Source organism: Hyla sarda, chromosome 2, assembly GCF_029499605.1.
Source record: "Hyla sarda isolate aHylSar1 chromosome 2, aHylSar1.hap1, whole genome shotgun sequence".
Lineage (NCBI taxonomy): Eukaryota > Metazoa > Chordata > Amphibia > Anura > Hylidae > Hyla > Hyla sarda.
Genome location: NC_079190.1, coordinates 212,831,659 through 212,856,959, shown reverse-complemented (window position 1 = coordinate 212,856,959; position 25,301 = coordinate 212,831,659). Strand labels below are relative to the sequence as shown.

The 25,301-nt window shown below is 41.6% G+C and overlaps 1 protein-coding gene across 1 annotated transcript; it reads left to right on the top strand.

The window, feature by feature from the left end:
• LOC130357420 (fragile X messenger ribonucleoprotein 1 homolog) lies at positions 1-24,189 on the top strand. Its single transcript, XM_056560113.1, has 4 exons — positions 1-845; positions 21,657-21,803; positions 22,289-22,357; positions 24,183-24,189. Exons 1-4 carry the CDS (start codon positions 1-3, stop codon positions 24,187-24,189), a joined length of 1,068 nt encoding a protein of 355 aa, XP_056416088.1.
• Positions 24,190-25,301: the final 1,112 nt, after the last annotated feature.

The following is a 25,301-nucleotide window of genomic DNA, read 5'->3' as shown; positions in this document are numbered from 1 at the left end:
ATGAAGGTAGGAGGCTCCAAGGAAGTCTTTGGAACACCAGTTGTGAAGAACAGTTTCTATAAAGTGAAGCTGAAAGTTCCTGAAGACTTGCAGCAGATGTGCGTAAAGGAATCGGCTCATAAAGACTTTTCAAAGGCAGTGGAAGCCTTTTCGGTGTCTTATGACTCAGAGAATGCCCAGCTGGTCATCTTGTCTGACAATGAAGTTACCATTCAGGGGGTGAACATGTTGGGTAACCTCTATTTCCGAAGTCTTCGGACAAAATTGTCTGTGATATCGAGAATCAAAGAAGCCAGAAAGAATCTGGAAAGCTTATGTCTGTCAGTGTCTAGATTCCATGTGCAGTTTGATGTACGAAAAGACTTGATGCGCTCAGTAATCGGCACTCATGGCACAAATATACAACAAGCAAGGAGAATCCCTGGGGTGACTGCTGTTATTCTTGATAAAGATACATGTACGTGTCATGTGTATGGTGAGAACCAAGATGCTGTGAAGAAGGCAAGAAGTTACCTGGAGTTGGCTGAGGTGGTAATGTGGGTTCCCCGAAACTTGGTGGGAAAAGTCATTGGGAAGAAAGGAAGGCACATTCAGAAGGTTGTCGACCAGTCAGCGGTTGTCAGAGTGAGAGTTGAGAGTAATAAGAAGAGCTCCCAAGACGAGGGAATGGTCCCCTTTGTATTCCTGGGCACAAAGGACAGTGTTACTAAAGCAACCATTCTACTGGACTACCACCTCAAAAGGTTGAAGAAAGTGGACCAACTTCAGCTAACTAGACCAAAGAGAAGGACAGATGCATGGTCGTGTGTGCACTGTCTTTTGAAGACAAGTGCTCATCCCCGGTGGTCTGAGCAGAGGGGGGGGGGGGGGATATATGTGACAGTGTGGCAAGGAAAGGGTGCATTTCCCACACTGATCCTGCAGAAATCTCCACCTGTGGACTAATCAATGAGGCAGCAGAAAGGGGAAGGGTCCTTTTTAAAAGCAAGAGAAACAGAATAATCTGGGCTCTCCCCTAGACAGAAGTGGCTGTTAGAGGGGGGAGACACCGTGTCCAGTGCCAGGTGGGCAAAGCAAGGGCTGCTGAGGACACAAGCGTGGACTCCTGGAGTGAGAAACGTGGCTCCTGTAACATATAGCAGGTGGCTGTACGAATGGGACTTTATGTTCAAATGTGAACTGTGTCTTATAAGGCTGCAGGACTTATTGTGTTTAAACTGACAGGGAAAAGCCCATCAGTTATTAGTCAGGGCATGCTACATGTGCAGTGAGTGGCTAGACGGCCTAGGAGTCATTTTTATGTTTTGTTTATCCTGCATCCCGGTTAATAAACCTGGCGAGGAGCCAGAATTGCAGAAAGGACTCATTGTTTACCGGTTTATTGTGGAAAAACGTGTCCTTTTGCTACGGCAAAGGACGATCCCAGAGTGAAACCCTTTACAATATGTATATATAATGTGTGATGTGTACATGTGTATATAGTGAGTGCATGTATATAGTGAGTGTATATATAATGTGTGATGTGTACATGTATATATAATGTCTGATGAGTACATGTATATAGTGAGTGTATATATAATGTGTGATGTGTATATAGTGAGTGTATATATCATGTCTGATGTGTACATGTATATAGTGAGTGTATATATAATGTGTAAGGAGTACATGATATAGTGAGTGTGTGTGTGTATATATATATATATATATATATATATATATATATATATATATATATAGTGTGATGTGTACATGTATATAGTGAGTGTATATATAATGTGTGATGAGTACATGTGTATATAGTGAGTGTATACATAATGTGTGATGAGTACATGTATATAGTGAGTGTATATATAATGTGTGATGAGTACGTGTATATATAATGTCTGATGTGTACATGTATATAGTGAGTGTATATATAATGTCTGATGAGTACATGTGTATATAGTGAGTGTATATTTATTACTATTCACACGAGTCACTAGGACGTGAGAGTGAATAGTAATAAATATTCAAATAATGGGCAGGCCTAGCGCTTCATACAGGAGGAGGCTGGGAAGTAGGAGCAGCCTCCATTGCCCAACAAAGCTGCTCTGCATTTAATCTACAGGGGACAATATCTTCTAAACTACTTCACAAATTTATGTACGTTATACCCTTTTCTACTCCAGTTCATCTGCACTATGACCCAGTGTATGGGGTTTAGTGCAGGAGAACACTGTCAGTTTCCCTTTAAATCCTAGGTACATTGTGTGGCGTTATTATGTCCTAGCAACACAGTGTGTCGCACCATTACGTCCTGGCAGCACAGCATATGGCACCATAATATCCTGGCAGTGTAGTGTTAGGCACAATTATATCCTAGCGACACAATGTGGGGCACTATTATATTCTGGCAGCACAGTGTGTGACACTATGATATCCTAACAGCACTATGTGTGGTACTTTTACATGCTGGCAGCAAAGTGTGTGGCACTATTAAGTCCTAGAGTATATTGTGTAGCACTATTATTTCCTGGGGTAGATTGTGTGGCACTCATATCTTGGCAGCACAGTGTAGTGTGTGGCACTATTATATCCTGTGAGCACAGTGTGTGGCACTATTATATCCCGGCAGCACAGTGTGTGGCACTATTATATCCCGGCAGCACAGTGTGTGGCACTATTATATCCCGGCAGCACAGTGTGTGGCACTATTATATCCCGGCAGCACAGTGTGTGGCACTATTATATCCCGGCAGCACAGTGTGTGGCACTATTATATCCCGGCAGCACAGTGTGTGGCACTATTATATCCCGGCAGCACAGTGTGTGGCACTATTATATCCCGGCAGCACAGTGTGTGGCACTATTATATCCCGGCAGCACAGTGTGTGGCACTATTATATCCCGGCAGCACAGTGTGTGGCACTATTATATCCTGGCAGCACAGTGTGTGGCACTATTATATCCTGGCAGCACAGTGTGTGGCACTATTATATTCTCCCCTATTCTATTATAGTCCTCCCCTAGTCCTTAAGGCTAAGTTTCCGGAGAAGGCAAAAGCACAAGAAAAACAATGCCAAAAAATTACCATAACACAGGAAAAAGCAGTAGCAGTTTTTCTGTGTTTTTGCAGGTAAAAAATAGGGGGAAACCTAGCCTTAGGGGTCTCTGGGAGAAGGAGTCTGGAGGAGGACTTAGGGGTCTGGGAGAATTAGGGCTCATCCACACTATGAACTTCCGCCAGCAGAATTTCACTTATTTTCAATGGGATTCTGCTGCTCTGTGCACACTACGGAAGACAGTGTTTGGTAGTATTATTTTTAGAGGACATGATGTTTGGCAGTATAATATACAGGATACACAGGGTTTGGCAGTATAATATACAGGTTACACAGGGTTTGGCAGTATAATATACAGGATACACAGAGTTTGGCAGTATAATATTTAGGAAGCACAGTCTCTTTTAGGGTTATAATGATTGTTGTCTTTATACAGAGGATGAGGAGCGGCTGGCAGAGTGAGGAACCAATTATGTCCAGGCATCAAACGTTACAGAGGAAGATGGAGCTGGAAGAAGACCTGGCGTCTGGACCAGATGAAGAAGAAAAGGAAAGACAACAGAGAAGACATCTCCTGTGAGTCATTTTTTGTTTGTGTATTCTCCTGACTGTTCCATTAGATCTCTCGTCACTTCTAAGTTTTGCAGTAATAATGGATGACACTGTACCCCAATTTGAGGCTCCAGCTGCTACAAAACTACAACTCCTATAATGCCTGAAGCTCTCCAGACATAATGGGGGTTGTAGCTTTGCAACAGCTGGAAAGAGTGACCTGAACTGAAGTGATTTTAGACCATGCAGCCCATTTTATGTTAACGGGGGCCTGACTCCTGTGACACCCACAAAAAAAGGCGACATATCCCCAGGCCAATTTCTTCTTTTTTTTTTGGGGGGGGGGGGGGGGGGCATCATAACGAAGTGCTCCGTCTTCCAGGCAACCTTAATCTGGCCCTGCCTGGGAAAGTGTCTACTTCCCTCCCTCACAAGTGTCTAGAAGAAGTGTATGTGGTAGAGCTTTTTCCCACCACAGCAGAGCTGCGCAAAATTCATCATCCTGCTGCACCTTCTTAATAAATAAGATGCACGATAGTCAAACCCACCACTTAAATAAACATGGGAAAATAGCTCTTTCGTAGACATTCTTTGATAAATCTGGGCCTTTATGTTATAGAAAAGTGTATCATTGAAAGAATTAAAAAAGAGTTGGTGACAATGCGACAGCACTTAACTCGATAAAGGTTCTGCAATCCTACCTGCAGAAACCATATGAAAGCAATTATGTGTGAAAAAAACAATTTGAAGATTATTTCCTGTGTGAAGCCTTTCAGGGCACATATCTGACGTGAGCATCTGTCACACCGAGAATATGTTTGTTTTTCAGGGGGGAGGGTTAACATTAAATTATAGAAATTGCATTGACTTTATCTTCAGTTTTTCCGCATCAGATAAAAGTTTTGAAGTAAATATCCAGGGATCCTCGAGTTTATTAAGTCATTCAAAATCATTTCTTGTGTCTAGCATCTACAGCAGACTACAAGTGTCGTAAATAGAAAGTGTCCTTTCTGTCAAGATATGATGCAGTTAAAGGATTTGTTCTTGTGCTGAGATTTCTAGGCATTATTGAGTTATTTTTATATTTGTTTCCTATTCTGTTATTGTAACCATTTCCTAAAGATAAAACTAAATTGACCTATTGAGACAAAAGTCTTAAAACAATATAACTGACTTTTCCTCAACGTCGGCTACAGCTCAATACTCTCTAAAAAGATATGAGTGCAATGAAAATATAAATAGTGGAGGGGCATTAGACTAGGATTTGGAAGAGAAGGGTACTACTGTGCATTAAAGGCGGATAAGGCTACGGCAGGACTACGGCAACGGAAGAACAGTGAAGGACGTTTTAATGTGGGGGCAAGGGAATTTTTGTTCCCTAGTCTATTTTTAGCAAATGTGGCGGAGGTTTATGTGTAACATTTTTCCTCTCCAGATGTCTGCAATACAAATCATCAGTGACTATGGTTCTCAGAATGATACTTTGTTTTGTCATTGTACCCAATGAGTTAGTTAGGCATGCTGACATATTCAGCAATAACAAGAATATACAGCAACGCAATCCATAAAAACTTGTAAGAAATTTAAATCTCCTACCAATAGTATTAAAATAAAGGGGCTTAGAATTGCTACCTTTTAACAAAGACAAACTGGGGGTATTTAGGACAAGGCCTGGATTCTAGGCATTAAAGCAGAGACGAGGGATTAAAAAGGAAAATAAGACTGGCCATATAAGGGGCAGCTGTAGAGAAAGTCTACGGGGGAGATTTATCAAATCCTGTCCAGAGGAAAAGTTGCTGAGTTGCCCATAGCAACTAATCAATCGTGTCTATCATTTTGCAGAGGCCTTGTTAAAAATGAAAAAATAAATCTGATTGGTTGCTATGGGCAACTCAGCAACTTTTCCTCAGGACAGGTTTTGATAAATCTCCCCCTATGTTTAGTGTGAACAGTAACAATAGAAGTGGGGACATTAGGAAAAAGTACAGGACAATGATAGGATAAAGGGGCAGATTTAGAGGGGTTTGTTGAATAAGTAACTGGGCAGAGTGCAGATTAAAGGCTACTACATGATTACTGGGATCAAGTGGCCCTGAAAATCATCATTAAACAAATCACGCATGTAAATAGGGGGTATGCAGTAGAGTCACATGAATGATCCAGCGATTGATCTAGCGGCCCTGCACTGACAACAATTGGCCCATCTAAAGGATCATGAAACAGGTACAAATCTACTAGATCAAGATTGTATTGGACAACCATCTTCTGTAGGACCTGTAGTCTTACCTATGGAGTTGCATTTGTCCCCTTTTTTTTCCCTATGATTAAATACTTGATGTTTGGTCTGTAAGATGGGATGGTGTCAGTTCACTTGCAGTCCATTACAAGTTACTATAAGCCTACAATGCATAAAATTAGCTTGGCTTCCATTGTGGCTAGGGATGAGCGAATCCGAATTCGTTATGAATTTCAGGGAAAATTTGATTTGCAACAAATGCTTCGTTAAACTCCATTTAGTGCCGTCCAGGCTCCAGGGCGTCTAAAATGGCGGATCCACATGTCAGGACCTTGGGGCGGAACTCTGGGAAGGCGAGAAGAAGGATCAGCGGGATGACCCTGAATCACATGCAGCATGCAGCCTATCAGCAGCCAGCCACCCCTGTGATGTGACAGCCCTACATAATCAGCAGCCATCTTGCGGCCACTCACATCAGCGTTCTATTGCAGAGAGGGACAGAGAGCAGTGTGCTGCACAGAAAAGCTTTTTTACAGCAGCGATTCACCTCAAGCCCTAATCCAGCCTAGAAGCACTGATGGGAGTGAGATTGAGAGAGAGAGAGAGAGTGCAATTTTGGGAGTAGTACACAGAAACTGTGTGCTGAAGCACTGGTGTGTACAACAACTGAAAAGGTAATAGCTAGGGTGAGCAGAGCACTAAAAGCATATTGTCCTCTATTAAGTGTAACCTGCACGTACATCTAAGTGGTTTACCATTTTGTTCCTGTTAAAGTCTCAATGGCCTAGTTACTGTGAAAGTCCAGCCAAAAGTACACACCTGCTTGTGTTGTAGACAAATACTGTTTAAAAGGGAATGTGTTGCCTTTTTTTATACATATATATATATATATATATATATATATATATATATATATATATATATAGCTTAAATTGTAATATAACATAAATTAAGATCATTTGGGAATTACATGTATGTGTAAAGTATTTTTTATTTTATGAATTTATTAAGTTTGTACTGGGGGCTGCCATTACATAGAGCATCTGTGATGACGTCACTTAGCAACACCTTCACAGATGCTCTACGGCAGTCCCTACACATAGGAAAGTCCAGACACAGCGTGTCTGATAGGAAAACATTAGACTAAAATGCTGTGTTCTGCACATGTCTGTCATGCGCAGAACACAGCAGGTGTCCGACACAAGAGGAAGCCAAGGGAGAAGCGCCATGTTATTAAGGTCAGGAAGCAACAGCTTCCAGAACTCCTGGCACTCTCCGTCGGCTGCTCCTGCCACGGGTATTGACAGCCCGGTGACCACCTTCCCACCATGTCTTTGTTCCCTCCTTGTCCTCCTTTACACCTCCCCTGTCCTTCACACCTCCCAGAGCTTACACTTTTGCTGTCCAGATCTCCCATGCATCTCCCTGTGTATTTACAGCTTCTGCAGGACAGGCAATAAATTATTTAGTCGGCCGCCCATGTAATGAGCAGCTCGCAGTGTGATGTCATCAGTGGGAGCCTGCTGTCATTACGTGGGCAGCCTGTGATGCAGAATACACAGAGATGCAGGGAAGATCCGGAAAGCGAAAGTGTAAGGGTGCGTTCACATGGCCGTCTGTCCCTGATCTTTTATCCCTGTTTTTGTTCCGTTCTTGCAGGCTGTAAACTAATTAAAAAAGTTTTTTTTACATCCCATTCATGTCAATGTTTTTTTTTTTTTTTTTTTTTTACAATTCGTTTACATCCGTTTGTACTCATTTCCATTTTTTTGACAGTATTTTTTCTTCTGTCAAAAAGAACGGAAGAAAAAAACGGATACAGATGCTGAAGAATGTTGCAGGCAGCAGAACGTTCTACATGTGCTCAGTGGGAATCTGCTTTCATCTGTGAAGAGCACAGGGTGCCAGTGGCGAATTTGCCAATCTTGGTATCCTCTGGCAAATGCCAAACATCCTGCACGGTGTTGGGCTGTAAGCACAACGCTCACCTGGGGACATCAGGCCCTCATACCACCCTCATGGAGTCTGTTTCTGACCGTTTGAGTGGACACATGCACATTTGGGGCCATTTTGCAGGGCTCTGGTAGTGCTCCTCCTGCTCCTCCTTGCACAAAGGCGGAGGTAGCGGTCCTGCTGCTGGGTTGTTGCCCTCCAACGGCCTCCTCCACATCTCCTGATGTACTGGCCTGTCTCCTGGTAGTGTCTCCATACTCTGGACACTACGCTGACAGACACAGCAAACCTTCTTGCCACAGCTCGGAATTGATATGCCATCCTGGACGAACTGCACTACATGAGCCACTTAGTTCATAAGGTTGAAAAAAGTCCGTCAAGTTCAACCTATATTCCTAATGAGTCCCTACTGAGTTGATCCAGAGGAAGGCAAAAACTTGTGTGGGTTGTAGACTCCGTCTCCTGCTACCACTAGAGTGAAAGCACCACCAGCATTCAAAAGTGACCAAAACAACAGCCAGGAAGCATAGAAAATGTAGTCACCACTTGCAGAACCACTCTTGTATTAGGGGTGTCCACCTGTTGTCTGTTCCATTAGCACAACAGCATGTGAAATTGATTGTCAATCAGTGTAGCTTCCTGAGTGGACAGTGTGATTTCACAAGTGTGATTGACTTCGAGTTATATTGTGTTGTTTAAGTGTTCCTTTTATTTTTTTTGAGCAGTGTATATATGTGTGTTTGAATGAATATGTGTGTGTGTGTATATATATGTGTGTATATATATATGTGTGTATATATATATGTGTATATATATATATATATATGTGTATATATATATATATATATATATATATATATATATATATATATACACAATGTATTTGTATATGGGTATATGTGTATATATATTTGTGTATATATCTGTGTATATACAAAATATCTCAACTTTTTAACACAGCTGCGATGTTAGAGCAAAAAAGTGGTGTGAAAGACTTTTAGTAGTCTGTACTTTACCATTCTTTAATCCCCAACAAAATGGCTCTGCATAGTGGAATTGAAAAAAACTACAAATCCCCCTCCCCCTTTCTTTATGCATGTGGACACAAGAGGAAGGTGCAGACAGGGGAGGCAACATTTTGCAGCATGTCCCTTGTTTTCACCAGCTTCCTCATGTTAGCTCCCTCTGCTGGTCAAGAGTGGGAAATATGACAAGTTATTATTGCATTTTTCATATTTTGTGACATATATATATATATATATATATATATATATATATATATATATATATATAAATAATATATATATTTTTTTTTTTTTTTCAAAAATATAAAAAAAATTTGAGAAATGTATTTAACCTCTAAAATAAATAATATAACATTTGGTGACACATTCCCTTTAAGCGTACTGGAGCGCATTGTACATCTAAGGGGTGCACCATTTTGTTCCTGTTAAAGTCTCAAGGGCCTAGTTACTGTGAAAGGCCAGCCAAAAATACACACCTGCTGGCGTTGTAGACAAATATTGTTTTAACCCCTTAAGGACTCAGCCCATTTTCACCTTAAGGACCCAAGCATTTTTTTTGCACCCTTCTCTTTAAGCATTAATAACTCTGGAATGCTTTTTCTTTTCATTCTGATTCCAATATAGTTTTTTCGTGACATATTCAACTTTATGTTAGTGGTAAATTTTTGTCGATACTTCATAATTTCTTGGTAAAAACAAAATTAAAAATTTGATGAAAAATTTGAAAATTTAGCATTTTTTTTTTTACTTTGAAACTCTCTGCTTATAAGGAAAATGGACATCACAAATAAATTATATATTAATTCACATATACAATATTTCTACTTTTTGTTTGCATCGTAAAGTTGACATGTTTTTACTTTGGACATCAGAGGGCTTCAAAGTTCAGCAGCTATTTTTCATAAAATTTTCAAAATCAGAATTTTTCAGGGACAAGTTAAGTTTTGAAGTGGATTTGAAGGGCCTTCATATTAGAAATGCCCCATAAATGACCCCATTATAAAAACTACACCCCTCAAAGTATTCAAAATGACATTCAGAAAGTGTTAACCCTTTAGGTGTTTCACAGGAATAGCAGCAATGTGAAGGAGAAAATTCAAAATCTTCATGTTTTTGTAGACCCAGTTTTAGAATTTTTACATGGTGTAAAAGGAGAGAAATCACCCTAATATTTGTAACCCAATTTCTCTCGAGTAAAGAAATACCTCATATGTGGATGTCAAGTGTTCTGTGGGTGCACTGGAGAGCTCAGAAGGGAAGGAGCGACAATGGGATTTTGAAGAGTGAGTTTTTCTGAAATGGTTTTTGGGGGGCATGTCACATTTAGGAAGCCCCTATGGTGCCAGAATAGCAAAAAAAATACCACTTGGCATACTATTTTGGTAACTACACCCCTCAAGAAACGTAACAGGGGGTACAGTTAGCCTTAAGATCCCACAGGAGTTTGATTACTTTTCGTTAAAGTTGGATGTGTAAATGAAAAAAAATTCACTAAAATGCATTTTTCCACAAATTTTACATTTTTACAAGGGATAATAGGAGAAAATGCCCCCTGAATTTGTAACACCATCTCTTCTGAGTATGGAAATACACCATGTGTACGTCAAGTGCACTGCTCAGAAGAGGAGTCACATTTGGCTTTTGGAAAGCAAATTTTGCTTAAAGGAATACCTCTCATCAAAATGTTTGTTATATTTTAGAGTTTATAATATATAGAACACTTTTCGAATAGGGTTCTATTAAAAAAATGTATTCTTCTATGTGTTTTTGGTGTTTAAACTTTTGTCCACTAGGGGTCTCCCTAGGAGTCCCTATTTTGGTGATTTCGGACTCACGCTGGCCCGTGCAGGGGACTTGAAATCAGCGAACTTACAGTAAATTTGATTTGTCACGAACTTCTCGGCTCGGCAGTTGATGACTTATCCTGCATAAATTAGTTCAGCTTTCAGGTGCTCCCGTGGGCTGGAAAAGGTGGATACAGTCCTATGAGACTCTTTCCTAGGACTGTATCCACCTTTTCCAGCCCACCGGAGCACCTGAAAGCTGAACTAATTTATGCAAGATAAGTCATCAAATGCCGTGCCGAGAAGTTCATGACGAATCGAATTTACTGTAAGTTCGCTCATCTCTACAGGGGACCATAGGAGAGAGGCCGCCGCATCCATACATTACACAGGAGCATCACAGCGGGTATCAGGAGTGATACCCGCAGTGATCTTTCCTTTACTACAAGGGACAGATGGGGAGGGGGATTAGTGAAAGCTTAGTTGATAATAGGTACTCTTTAAATGGTGTTTGGGGGCATGTTGCATTTAGGAAGCCCCTATGGTGCCAGAACAGCAAAAAAAAAAAAAAAAAACACATGGCATACTATTTTGGAAACTACATCCCTCAAGGAACGTAACAAGGGGTACATTTTTCACTTTCACGACCACTGTTCTAAAAATATGTCACCCCTTATTACATCCCGTGAGGGGTGTAGTTTCCAAAATGGGGTCACATGTGGGGTCCACTGTTCTGGCACCATGGGGGCTTAGTAAACGCACATGGCCTTCAATTCCAGACACATTCTCTCTCCAAAAGCCCAATGGCGCTCCTTCCCTTCTGAGCATTGTAGTTTTCCCACAGAGCACTTTATATCCACATATGGGGTATTTCCATAATGGGGTTACAAATTTTGAGGGGATTTTTTCCTATTACACCTTGTGAAAATGAAAAATTTTGGATAACACCTGCATTTTAGTGAAAAAAAATAAAAAAAATTATTTTTCACGTCCAAAATGGGGTCACATGGGGGTGTTTTTTTTGCGTTTGTCAGAACTGCTGTAACGATCAGCCACCCCTGTGCAAATCAACTCAAATGTACATGGTGCACTCTCACTCCTGAGCCCTGCTGTGTGCCTGCAGAGCATTTTACGTCCACATATGGGCATGTAATGTACAACTCTCAGCATGCCCTTTGGCTGTCCGTGCATGCTTGGGTTGTAGTTATGCAACAGCTGGAGGCACACTGGTTGCAAAACATTGAAAGTTTGTTACTTAATTCAGTGTTACCCAACCTGTGTGCCTCCAGCTGTTGCAAAACAACAACTCCCAGCATGCATGGTCTATTGGGAAACACTGAGTTAGGAAACAGACAATGTTTCCCAACCAGTGTGCCTCCAGGTTTTGCAAAACTACAGCTCCCAGCATACCCAGACACCACTGTGTAGTGGTGTCCAAACTGTAGCCCTCCAGATGTTGGAAAACTACAACTCCAAGCATGCTCAGACTGCCCAGGCATGCTGGGAGTTGTAGTCCCGTTGTAGTCACCATCCCGCACCCACCGTCGTCTTCCCCCCACTCTGCCCGAACATCCAGGTTCGGGCAGAGCAGGGATTTAAACTTTAACCCTCCCGCCCCCAACTGCCATTGGTCGGTCAGTCCTAACCGACCAATGGCAGGGGATAGGAGGAGGTGGCACCCTTGCCACCTCCCTCCTATCCCTCAGGGGGGTCGGAGCTGTCTCTGACAGCTCCGATCATTCCTATTTTCCAGGCTATCGGGTCACCACAGACCCAATAAGCCCGGAATCTCCACAAATCGCTGATCTGAATTGATCAGGACCTCAGGACCCCACCAGGCTGTTAAAGTCTTAAAGGCCTAGCTACTGTGAAAGGTCAGCCAAAAGTACACACCTGCTGCTGTTGTAGACAAATACTGTTTTAACCCCTTAAAGGATAGCTCCCACCATCACTTTTGTTTCTTTTTTCTGTCCCTGCCTATTACCCATCTATCCCTAACCCCCTCCCTTACATATTAAAATGCCTTTTTGTCTGCCTGGTAGTGTGCTCACTACCAGGTAGACATGTGCAATTCACAATAGACATGTACTAATTGACAGATCGCCGGGGTCCCTTGTGATCCTCTTGTATAATGTATAGATGCGGCGGCGGCTCTTCTATGGTCCCCTGCACTCAGGTATATATACACATATTCATATTTCCCGCAGAGCTGTGATTGGCCAGATGGTTCCAACCAATCACAGCTCTCTGTGAGAAATAGGAATATGTGTATATATACGGCCGTGCAGGGGACCATAGGAGAGAGGCCGCCGCATCCATACATTATACAGGAGCATCACAGCGGGTGTCAGGAGTGATACCAGCAGTGATCTTTCCTTTACTACAAGTACTACTACTCCAAACATGGAGTACACTCTGCTCCATGCTGGGAGCAGTAGTACCTGCATTAATAGACAGATCGTAGCGGGTGTCAGAAGTTACACTCGCTGCGATATGTCTATTAATGCAGGTACTACAGCTCCCAGCATGGAGCAGAGTGTGCTCCATGTTGGGAGTATTAGTACCTGCAGTAAGGGACAGATCCCAGGGATGTCACTCCTCCTGACACCCGCTGCGATCGTCCTTATGTGAATGTCGGGATCAGCTGTTCTCAAGGCTACAGAGCAGGGAGAGCAGCTGACGCTGAGCCGTAGGTATACATTGTATATCTACTGCCCAGCAAGAACTTACAGTGAGCCTGCAATGTGTATACAGTATACACATTGCTGGCTCACTTAACCCCTTGCTGAGCTGTGCGCTATGCGCAAGCCCAGCAAGGAAAGAGTTAACTTACACTGCTGAACAGTGTAGGTTGACCCTTTGGGCGGTACACACTATATACAGCTATCTATAGATAGCTGTATATAGTGTATACAGAAGATGAAGTCAGCTTACTTCCCTCGAGCAGGTCCGTGTAGCTCCGCCCCCTCGTGATGATGTCATTAGGGGCAGAACTACAGAAGGGAACTAGGCTAATTAATCTGAAGCTCTGTTCATATTGTCCGTTTTGTATAATGTGAACAGACCCTTCTGGCAGTGTCTACCAGGACAGGGAGACTCCATCTGTTGCTAAACTACAACTCCCAGCATGCCCACACAGCCAAAGGCTGTCTGGGCATGCTGGGAGTTGTAGTTTTGCACCAATTGGTGGCTCCCTGTTTGGGTAGACATTGCATCCTGGGTGCTCTCCCCAGCGGACAGCGCCAAAAATGTCATAACCAATTTTTTGTGTTTTTTTTTTTCCTTCTCGTTTCAGATCCGTGTATGCAGAGGATTCCATGGATTACGGCGGATATTTTTTTTTCTTTTAATAAAATGGTTAACGAGGGCTGTGGGGGAGTGTTTTTTAAAATAAAATAATTTTTCCAATGTGTTGTGCTTTTTTTAATTGAATTTTCAGGCTTAGTAGTGGGAGGCGGTCTTATTGACGGAATCCATTACAAAGCCAGGGCTTAGCGCTAGCCCCCAAAAAAGCTAGCACTAACCCCCAATTATTACCCCGGTACCCACCGCCACAGTGGTACTGGGAAGAGCCGGTACCAACAGGCCCGGAGCGTCAAAAATGGCGCTCCTGGGCCTAGGCGATAACAGGCTGGCGTTATTTAGGCTGGGGAGGGCCAGTAACAATGGTCCTCGCCCACCCTGGTAATGTCAGGCTGTTGCTGTTTGGTTGGTATTGTGCTGAGAATGAAAATACGGGGAACCCCTATGCGTTTTTTTTATTTTTATTTATTTAAATAAAAAAACGTATAGGGTTCCCCGTATTTTCATTCTCAGCACAATACCAACCAAACAGCAAAAGCCTGACATTACCAGGGTGGGCGAGGACCATTGTTACTGGCCCTCCCCAGCCTAAATAACACCAGCCTGTTACCGCCTAGGCCCAGGAGCGCCATTTTTTACGCTCCTGGCCTGTTGGTACCAGCTCTTCCCGGCACCCCTGTGGCGGTGGGTACCGGGGTAATAATTGGGGGTTAGCGCTAGCTGTTTTTGGGGCTAGCGCTAAGCCCTGGCTTAGTAATGGATTCTGTCTATAAGACCGGCTTCCACTACTAACCCTGAAAATTCAATTTAAAGAAAACACAACACATTGGAAAAATTATTTTATTTAAAAAAACACTCCCCCACAGCCCTCGTTAACCATTTTATTAAAAGAAAAAAAAATCTGCCGTAATCCGTCTGCATGTCATACTGAAAAACAGTATTATTTCACTAACACAGCACACTCCCTATGCATGTTACGACAAGGCAAAGTGTTCTACACCCCAATTGGGGCTCTCTGTAGCCCAGAAATTGTGATTTTTTAATAGCGATTTGCCGCAAATAAATTCGTACCGAAACAAATTTTTGGGGAAAATTCGCCGAATCGGCCGAATCAAATTTTTCAAAAATTCGCTCATCTTTAATTGTGGCATGTCAATGAGGCAACACAAGTGATCCTCACATGCGTATTAATTTCTACAACCCAAGAAAGATACTGATAAGTGACTTCCTTTTAAATGCGTATTGAGAAATAGATCATAAGCCCCATTGGAGTGGGCTATGAGTAACTTTATTGGTCATTACCCTTCCTTATAATTCTTGCTTTCCAATCTTCCGTGTTGAGTGTTGCTGTTTACAGTAGAAATCTTAGCTTAAGAGCTTTGTACAAAAAAAGAGCAGCTGGCAGGCAGGAGGTGCTCAACCCCAAATGCAGTTGTGCAGATATATACTGGGGGAGCAGATCCTGCCCTTGTGGTCTATTGCTATGGGTGATTCCCAGCATAAAAATGCATACAATGGGGGATGCCAGCAACAAACTACAAGTGCCACAATGGCATCCTACACCAGATAAACAGTGTGGATGTGTAACACTTAGAATAATACAATATAAGAATTAAGGTGCACTACTGTGGGAGATGTGAACAATGACATTAGCTAACCCTCAACACTGATGATAAAATTGAGACATTAGCCAGTATATGCTTATATGAAGGACATACCTGAGCCCGCACACCAACGCCAAGGTTTCTCAAGTGGCACGGGACCTAACACTTACCTACCTGTGCGTGATAAGCAAAACCAGGGGCCAGTGGGCAATTACAGCAGTATTAGGCCGACTCACAGCCTGCTCCCAGTTACCTCCAGTGTGGGTGAGCACACATACAATGGGAGGAGGGAGAGGCAGACTACAAGCCCCACCTAAGTTGGCTGATGTGGTTGCCGGCCTCACAGGTGGACCTTGATTCTGCCTAGAATAGTAATAAAGGCGCATTAAATGTGGAGTTTTTGCATCTCCAAGTATAACATTTTGACAAAAAAAGAGCAACTGGCAGGCTGGACGTACTCACCCCCAAAAGCAGTAGTGCATATATACTGGGGGAGCAGATCCTGCCCTTGTGGTCTGTTGCTAAGGGTGATCCCCAGCATAAAAATGCATACAATGGGGGATGCCTGCAACAGACTACAAGTGCCACAATAGAATCCTACACCAGATAGACGGTGTGGATGTGTAACAATTAGAATAATACAATACAGGAATTTAGGTGCACTACTGTGGGAGATGTGAACAATGACATTGGCTATCCCTCAACACTGATGTTAAAATTGAGACATTAGCCAGTATATCCTTAGATGAAGGACACACCAGAGCCCGCACACCAACGCCAAGGACCTAACACTCACCTACCTATGCGTGATAAGAAAAACCAGGGGCCAGTGGGCAATTACAGCACTATTAGATTTGTCTAAAGTCATGGGTGGAAATTATCGGGTGTTTTTTTTCTCACAGATAATTTACTTGTCTGTACTATATAACTGTTCTGTTCTCAGGAGATTATCTTTATATGCAAAGCAGCCATTCAGAGCACACAGAGCTGCAGTATAAAGCATGTGGGAGGGGCATAGTAGCAGTATGAGCTACTAATAGAGAGGGAGTGTATTGCACACTATCAAAGAGCCAGTCTTATATGAGTTACCCCTTTCCATATGCCCTATAGGGGTATATAGACATCAATGATCCAAGTGGAGGTCCAAGTGGAGAGCCACATTTTTCCCCTCCAGAGCAATATCTGGTCTTTGCCGAGGGTCTCAGTTGATTACTTTGTTAGACATCCAATGGAATTCAATTTAAAATAATAGAGTTCCCAGTCCTCAAATACCTCAGCCAAAAAGGTTGTACAATGGATGTTTGGAAAGATGCATACATTTTATTATATATAACTTTTACACATAACAGGGCCCGGGTACATCAAAATATACTTGACAATAAATGGACAATGTATAAAAAGAGAAACCTGTAAGATACAAGAAAAATGTCCAGTGTGTATGGAACGACACTTCTGAATATATAGATATATATATATATATATATATATATAATATATATATAACTGCAATAGTGATTGACCACATTTCACATTCAATAGCAGTTCGTATTCAATAATGTGGGATCTGAATAACTGATGGTACCATGTACCGCTCAACGCTCCTTGAATAATTGCCGTCCACCAGGCTTCGCCGATGTATGTAAAAGTTGCCGGTATACAGTAAATAATATTGCGACTCTGCCGGAACAGTATACAGCAAAGGTTCTCCACACCGGGCGCGTGTAGATGGTAAGTGAAAGCGGCATCTGACGTCACTCAGTCAGCTGTTTCTGCAGCAGTCGGCAGCCGTAGAGCTCCGGTGACTTTCAAGCAGTGGAGACACACGGTGGTATGCAAAGTAGTACCTGGCAGGGTACACAGATGGAGGCACACACAGTGGTAGGCGGTGGTATATCAAATAGTACCTGCAAGGGTACACAGATGGAGGCATACACAGTGGTAGGCGGTGGTATATGAAATAGTACCAGCAAGGGTACACAGATGGATGCATCTGGAATAGTACCTGGCAGGGTACACAGATGGAGGTAGTTGGAACAGTGTGGTGGCAGAGGCAGAATTTTCAATCTAATAGCGGTCAGATAATAATCCAGGTAAAGTTCCTAAATAAAAAGTCCTCACTTAGCACCTTGTTCATGCAGAATAGATAGGCGAAATGCGTTTCGGGGCAAGGACAAGTGAATACTGGCCCCTTCCTTAGTGGCTTTAGACACTTTTAAGAATTTAGGAATTTTAATTAAAGTGCTCTGTTGCTTTATGCAATCCAATTAATGCAGTCTTCAGTTAGACATTTATTGCAGATGCAGATTTATTGCAGACTATATGGATCAGAACTATAAATGTATTAAAGGGGTACTCCACTGGAAAACTATTTTTTTTTTAAATCAACTGGTGCCAGAAATGTAAACATATTTGTAAATTAGAGAATAAAAAAGATCACTAGCGCTGGATGGGTCTGGTTTGATGTGGGTTGTACTGCTGCTTTACTAAAAATGTGCTCCCCTATGGATGCACACTGTGTAGAAAGTAATATACTGAAAAATAATTGAATAGTAAGCGCTGTATTATACACACAAATTACAAACTGACCTGTAGATAGTATGGTTGCTGATAAAAATCGGTGGTTGCGGTGTAAGTGTAATGATCCCACAGCAATGCTGTTACAGCGCGGTCGCTGCGTATTGCAGTGAAGGAGGTGCCGCTCTGCAGATACGTGGGCTCCCTGAAGTTCCAGAGGTTGCAAGTGGTTCTTACTGAATTGACTCCCGGATGTAGCGGGTTACTTCTTTAAATGTTGTTTAGCAGAGTGTTACTTCATGAAGGGTCCGGTCTCTAGGAAGGAGCGTGGATTGCAGTGGGAGCGCGCCCCGGCCGGTGGCGCCTCTACCAACTTGCACGTACGCTACGATCAGGTTAAGGTTCCGACTGAGTGTGTTGTGAGTGACGTCACTATGGTATCCTCAGCAGTCCACAAGGCTATCGACGTAGTTTCGGAAGTCTCGGCTTCCTTCGTCTGGATATTTGTAAATTACTTCTATTCTTATTCTTAATCCCTACAGTACTTATCAGTTGCTGTTATGATCCACAGGAAGTGCTATTGTTTTTTGAATTTCCTTTCTGTCTGCCCACAGTGCTCTCTGCTGACACCTCTGTCCATTTTAGGAACTGTCCAGAGCAGGAGCAAATCCCCCAAAGCAAATATATCCTGCTCTAAACAGTTCCTAAAATTGACAGAGGTGTCAGCAAAGAGCACTGTGGTCAGGCAGAAAGAAAATTAAAAAAGAAAAGAACTTCCTGTGGATCATAACCGTAGCTGATAAGTACTGGAAGGATTAAGATTTTTTAATAGAAGTAATTTTGAAATCTGTTTAACCTTCTGGCACCAGTTGATTTAAAAATGTTTTTCCAGTGGAGTACCCCTTTAACTATGAAAACTCATTTTTTTCCATTTCAATGAAAAACTTTTAGAAGAAGATATTTTCTTACACTCCAGAAATCCTATCCAGTATCCCTTCTAAATACACTTTAGTCATCTTCTCCCAACCCTGAAATGACTGATAAAATAGTAGAATCGATTTAACCATGCTACACCGCAAATCTTAATACAGTGTCGGATATCTTCCATTTTATCAAGGCCTGGGAACTTTTAAAGCTCCTTTACTTCAATGTAACTTGATTGAAGCCAAAAAATAATGAGTTTGGACAAATTAGAAAGTATTGGCTCCTAGAGATTAGAGGCGTTCTGTGAACTGGACTTGAAATAAAATACATTCTCATGACTGCCATTCATTTCATGATAAATTCTTTCACTATGAGTTAAGCTGTGATTAGAACTAATGATCTTTTTGAGGACACCTAGAACTTAAAGAGGCATTTAATTTTTTTGCTAGCTACAGAGGACACCTTGGAGACTAGTATATAGTGAACCGTTCATGCCCACATATATATTTCATATAAAAATTGTAAGGGACCAGAAGACAGGAGTCAAATAGGAGTCAAATATTCAGGAGTTGAAAGCTAGAATAACAGCACTGATATTCAATTTGGTTTCACACAGTAGAAATATGGTCGCATTTTAGTGTATGTAACATGACAATAACACCTGACCATCCTGTACTTGTACAGTAGCATTCCTGGTGGTGGCATTGGTGGGAGCATTGGTTCCAGGCCCACGTGTGTGCTGGGCCCCATCAGGTGTATATGCATCAGAGAATTACATGGCTAAAATCATCCTCTGTGTCATGTACAACTACATCTGTCTCCTCAGGACTTAGATGTAGTTAAATACAATGGCAGATCATGGAGCCATCAGCTCCTTACCCTGCTATGCACTCTTGTAGGCCACAGACACTTTAGGCCTGCTGTCAACAAGATGTTATTACATCTGTTTGCACTGGGGGGGGGCACTTTTTCTGGGATATTAAGGAAGAACTCTTACGATGAGGATGTACTAAGGGAACATTATTACTGCATGGAGCACAACGGTAGCACTATTGATGTGTGGGGCACTATTACCATCTGGAGCATTGTCATTGTTTTTTGGGTGATAACTGTTTATTATGGCACTGATAGCAGCAACAGGCAAAGTGTTAAGAAAAGCAGCAGATTGGTACTGTTAAAGGGGTGACAGGAAGATGAATTTGTGTAGGGGGTAGGGAATAGTTAAGGAGAGTGCTGGAAAAGCAAGGAACCAAGGGTGTCTGGGTGGCAAAGTCTGCAGACAAAAGTCATGGCTGAAGACTTTATGGCGGTCATTGAAGTAAACTGTGCTGTGTCTAGATTCTGGTCTGCAGCATGCCTGTGTACAACTTATTAGGATGCACAACTACATCTGTGAACATGCATTACCTAGGCCGGACCTCCGATGTGTTTAGAACCCCCACCCCATGTTAAACCCTTAACTACTCCTCTCGTTTTATAGTAATCTATATTCAGTACTGTTGAACTGTGGAGGTCTGGATGTCGTCGACATGATATAGACCCTTAAATGTGGCCTTCTAGCAGCTGTTTGAAACGGATTTGAAAGAAAAAAAGAGGATCAGAAATGGGATTCAAATAGCCTGCCGGATGATCACAGAAGTCATTTGTTATGACACGACTTCTGGAATAAGACAGGAAGGTAATGGAACAAGGTGTGATATTTTACTATCAGCATGTTAGTCTATGTATGTCCAATTATTATTGTTATACAGATAAGTCATATTTTACTTACTCAGAAGGAAACCTTTTTATGGAAATTTTTGTTTTAACATCAAAATAAGCTGCAGCCTTCCTGAAACTTAAATGGGAAAAAAAATCTAAAATAAATTCTAAATATTTTCCTCATTTGCAGGCTTTTCATAATGCTTCCAATGTGTAGTATATTTGTTAGCTTCTTACATTTGGTCATTTAAGACTGAATTTAAAGAGCTACATTACACATCTTAAATTATTAAAAAGCTGTTCAAATGGCACTGAAGTGTTACATGGCCCGATGCTCACATTTTATTGCAAATCCAGTAAATGTTTCTTAGCCAAGTTGCAAATATAATCTGAGCAGATTTTTAAGTTGTTAGGTGTCGGAGACCAAAGGTCTTAAATTTGCGGCGAATAAGTGAGTAACAGTTTAAACAGAAAATGGTATTGCTGAAGAGCCAATACTATAAAATATTTCATTTTACACTCCTTTACTGATGACATTGTGGCACTGAGCGTCTAATAAATAACAACATATAAGCCTAGCTCATACACAAAGCTCTTTAGTAGTGTACAGGACTACAGTATGCCTGGGCTCCTTATAGGGTATACTGAAGGGTACTTTATTATAGATTCCTATCATTAATGCGAGGTAAACATTCAATATATTAGGTGACATTTTTAAACTGGCAACCACATGTATATAGACACATCTACAGTGATGTATTTCTTACAGGTCAATTAATAATGTCAATGGACTATTCATTATCTTTGTACAATACTTGTATGAAACATTATACTTATTCTACTTATCTGTAATAGTTCTGGCTTCTCCCTTGTTTTCCTATACGATAATAGTGTCACTACTGAATAGACAATACTGATCTACTGGAACCTGGGCCTACTAGCAACACTTTCAACTGCAAGTGCGTCCTCAGGGTGAGTCACTTACTTATACTCTTTACCTACTTACTTATTTCTTGTAGGCTGGCTGTCATAGGCAAGTTGTCTTCTGGAGCAGTGAGCAGGGCAAAACTTTGGCACTCGTCTTTCAGCTCAGGCACAAACATGACACCCTCACTCAATGCGTGTGCAGCCTCACCAGAGAAGAAGTCAGTGGGAGCGGAGAAGAGGTGAGTATGTATTACCTATTTATTGGGTGCTGTCTATCTTAGGCTATAAATATATACCTCCAGTGGGGGGCGACTATCTACACTGGAGTAAACTATTCTCCCACAGCACTTATGTACACTGGGGAACTAGCTACCCACCATCACATCACATCTATCTACTTATTGAATAGAAATTACCTCCGGGACGCCTCTCTACACTTAGAATGACTATCAACAGTATCTACTGAGTTGTAACTAGCTACTGTGTGCATCTACCTACTTATTGGAGATCTCTCTTTGGCTCAATCAGAACAGCTGTACATTCTATCTGCAGATCTAACTATCTACATATTGGGGGCCACCTACCCACCAAAGGGGGCATTATTGCCATTTGGGGCACAATGGAGGTTTGCGGTAAAAAAGTGAGAAGCCTTAGTCAGGAATGGGAGAAGTCAGCATGGCAGTCTAGGTCTCTGTATTTAACTGTTCTGTTATTACTTATACAGTCTGCAGAGACTAAGTAGTGCTGGTATCTACTTCTACATGGTCATTGTATGGGGAAATATTGCTCTATGGTGTGTGATCTCTTTAGTACCAATATGATGGCATTCTTCTAGTATTCTATAGTGTAGCTCTGTGCATGAGAGTGATATTTCTTAATTACTTTCAAACTTTCATTTATAATTTAATGTATAAATACCTTAATGGAGGTGCCATTGTTCGCACTGCCAGCACACATCTCGAGCACGAGATCCAGTGCCACAGAATCACATTACCCTCTCCTAATTTACAGCTACATGTGGATGTGAATATTTATTACTCAATATCTGCAGTTTTTAGAAGTATCCCAAGTGTTACCCTAGAGCGCTGGCTAACTTGCACACAGGCCTCTGTAATAAAAATAAAAAAAAAGTGCCACATGTATTTTTAGGCCTTCTTTTTAATAGTGTTTATAAAGCACCATATTCGGTTGACGGACAGTTGGTATGATTATGGCGATACCCAATTTATTCACTTTTTTATGTTTTTCTACCTTTTCACAATTAACCCCTTAAGGACCAAGGACGTACCGGTACGTCCTTGGTCCTGCTCTTCTGATATAACGCGGGGTTACACAGTAACCCCGCGTCATATCATGGCGGGCCCGGCGTCATAGTGAAGCCGGGACCCGCCTCTAATAGCGCGCAGCGCCGATCGCGGCGCCGCGCGCTATTAACCCTTTAGCCGCGCGCTCAAAGCTGAGCCGCGCGGCTAAAAGTGAAAGTTCCCGGCTAGCTCAGTCGGGCTGTTCGGGATAGCCGCGGCTAATCGCGGCATCCCGAACAGCTGACAGGACAGCGGGAGGGCCCCTTCCTGCCTCCTCGCTGTCCGATCGCCGAATGACTGCTCAGTGCCTGAGATCCAGGCATGAGCAGTCATCCGGCAGAATCGTTGATCACTGGTTTCTTATGAGAAACCAGTGATCAACATAGAATATCAGTGTGTAAAGTGTTATAGGTCCCTATGGGACCTATAACACTGCAAAAAAAAGTGAAAAAAACAAGTGAATAAAGATCATTTAACTCCTCCCCTATTAAAAGTTTGAATCACCCCCCTTTTCCAATAAAAAAAAAAACACAGTGTAAATAAAAATAAAAATAAACATATGTGGTATCACCACGTGCGGAAATGTCCGAGTTATAAAAATATATCATTAATTAAACCGCTCGGTCAATGGCGTGCGCGCAAAAAAATTCCAAAGTCCAAAATAGTGCATTTTTGGTCACTTTTTATATCATTTAAAAATGAATAAAAAGTGATCAATAAGTCCTATCAATGCAAAAATGGTACCGTTAAAAACTTCAGATCACGGCGCAAAAAATGAGCGCTCATACCGCCCCATACACGGAAAAATAAAAAAGTTATAGGGGTCAGAAGATGACAATTTTAAACGTATTAATTTTCCTGCATGTAGTTATGATTTTTTCCAGAAGTCCGACAAAATCAAACCTATATAAGTAGGGTATCATTTTAATCGTATGGACCTAAAGAATACATATCAGGTGTCATTTTTACCGAAAAATGTACTACGTAGAAACGGAAGCCCCCAAAAGTTACAAAACAGCATTTTTTTTTCAATTTTGTCGCACAATGATTTTTTTTCCCGCTTCACCATAGATTTTTGGGCAAAATGACTGACGTCATTACAAAGTAGAATTGGTGGCGCAAAAAATAAGCCATCATATGGATTTTTAGGTGTAAATTTGAAAGAGTTATGATTTTTTAAAGGCAAGGAGCAAAAAACGAAAATGCAAAAACGGAAAAACCTCCGGTCCTTAAGGGGTTAAATCAAAATTAAATTTAAAAAATTAGCTTTTTTGTGTCATATTCTGATAATAACATAACATTTTTGTTTTTCAGCCAATAGAGTTGTTTGGAGGCTTTGTTTTTTTGCAGGACTAGCTGTTTTATTGGTTATAATTTATGTGACACATGCTACCTTTTAATCATTTTTGGAGGCAAGGTGACCAATAATTAACAATTGATGCTGTTGTATTCTGATTGCTGTTAGTATATCTGTACTGCAGCGTTGTATAGCTCAGAACTACACTTATACTTAGCCTGTGAGAGCCAATCTGTGTCTGGGCCTCACAGGTCACCGTAGCACTGTCATCATCCTGTTGCCATGGCAATTATCAGAACCCTGTGATCATCATCAATAGCTGGTCTGGAGCAATCTACAATGCTGGCTATTTTATTGCTTAAATGGGCACTGTCAGATATAAAAAAAAAAAAGATATCTTGTAAAGTATGCAAAACCAATAGATTTTAAAATTGCTTTTGTGAAAAATGTTTAAAAAAAAACTGCCCCCTGCCTCCTGGGATACATACCAGCCTGGCGGTGTCCACTTGTCATCACCGACGTCATGGACCCACTTCATGATTGACAGGTCTGCAGATCTTAAGCTGCTGTGATCGGCTCCCTCACTGTGTGTATTTACTTCACAGTCTCCTGTGTGAGGAGAAGGGGGGGAGGGGCGGGAGTACACTGCTGCCTGTGAGCAGATGATGAAAGAAGCTGGTGACTGAAGATGGGGACTGAATGGAGGATTTTTTGTTCAAAAAGTAAGTGTCCCTGCATGTATGTGTGTGGATATATAGATATATATACATATATATATATATATATATATATATATATATATATATATATGTTTGTGTCTAACTCTGTGTTGTCTAGATAATGTGCATGTGTATGAATACATTAAGTCAGTATGTGTGTATATGTATCTAATATAGGTGGACTGCAATCATACACCTCCAGCTGTTGCAAAACTACAACTCCCAGCATGCCTGCACAGCCAAATGATTTGTGGGCATGCTGGGAGTTGTAGTTTTGCAACAGTAGGAGGAACACAGCCTGCAGCAACACTGCTGTAAATCTGACTTTTACCAATCATATGCCTCCAGCTGTTGCAAAACTACAACTCAAAGGATGTGTGGGCATGCTGGGAGCTGTAGTTTTGTAAAAGCGTTAAG

Bases quoted from the DNA above. Each gene is read 5' to 3' on its own strand.
- LOC130357420 (XM_056560113.1), top strand. From the start codon at position 1: ATGAAGGTAGGAGGCTCCAAGGAAGTCTTTGGAACACCAGTTGTGAAG. The intron at 846-21,656 runs GTCTGAGCAGAG...TATTTCTTGTAG, and splicing joins ACAAGTGCTCATCCCCGGTG to GCTGGCTGTCATAGGCAAGT. The intron at 21,804-22,288 runs GTGAGTATGTAT...TTACTTATACAG, and splicing joins TCAGTGGGAGCGGAGAAGAG to TCTGCAGAGACTAAGTAGTG.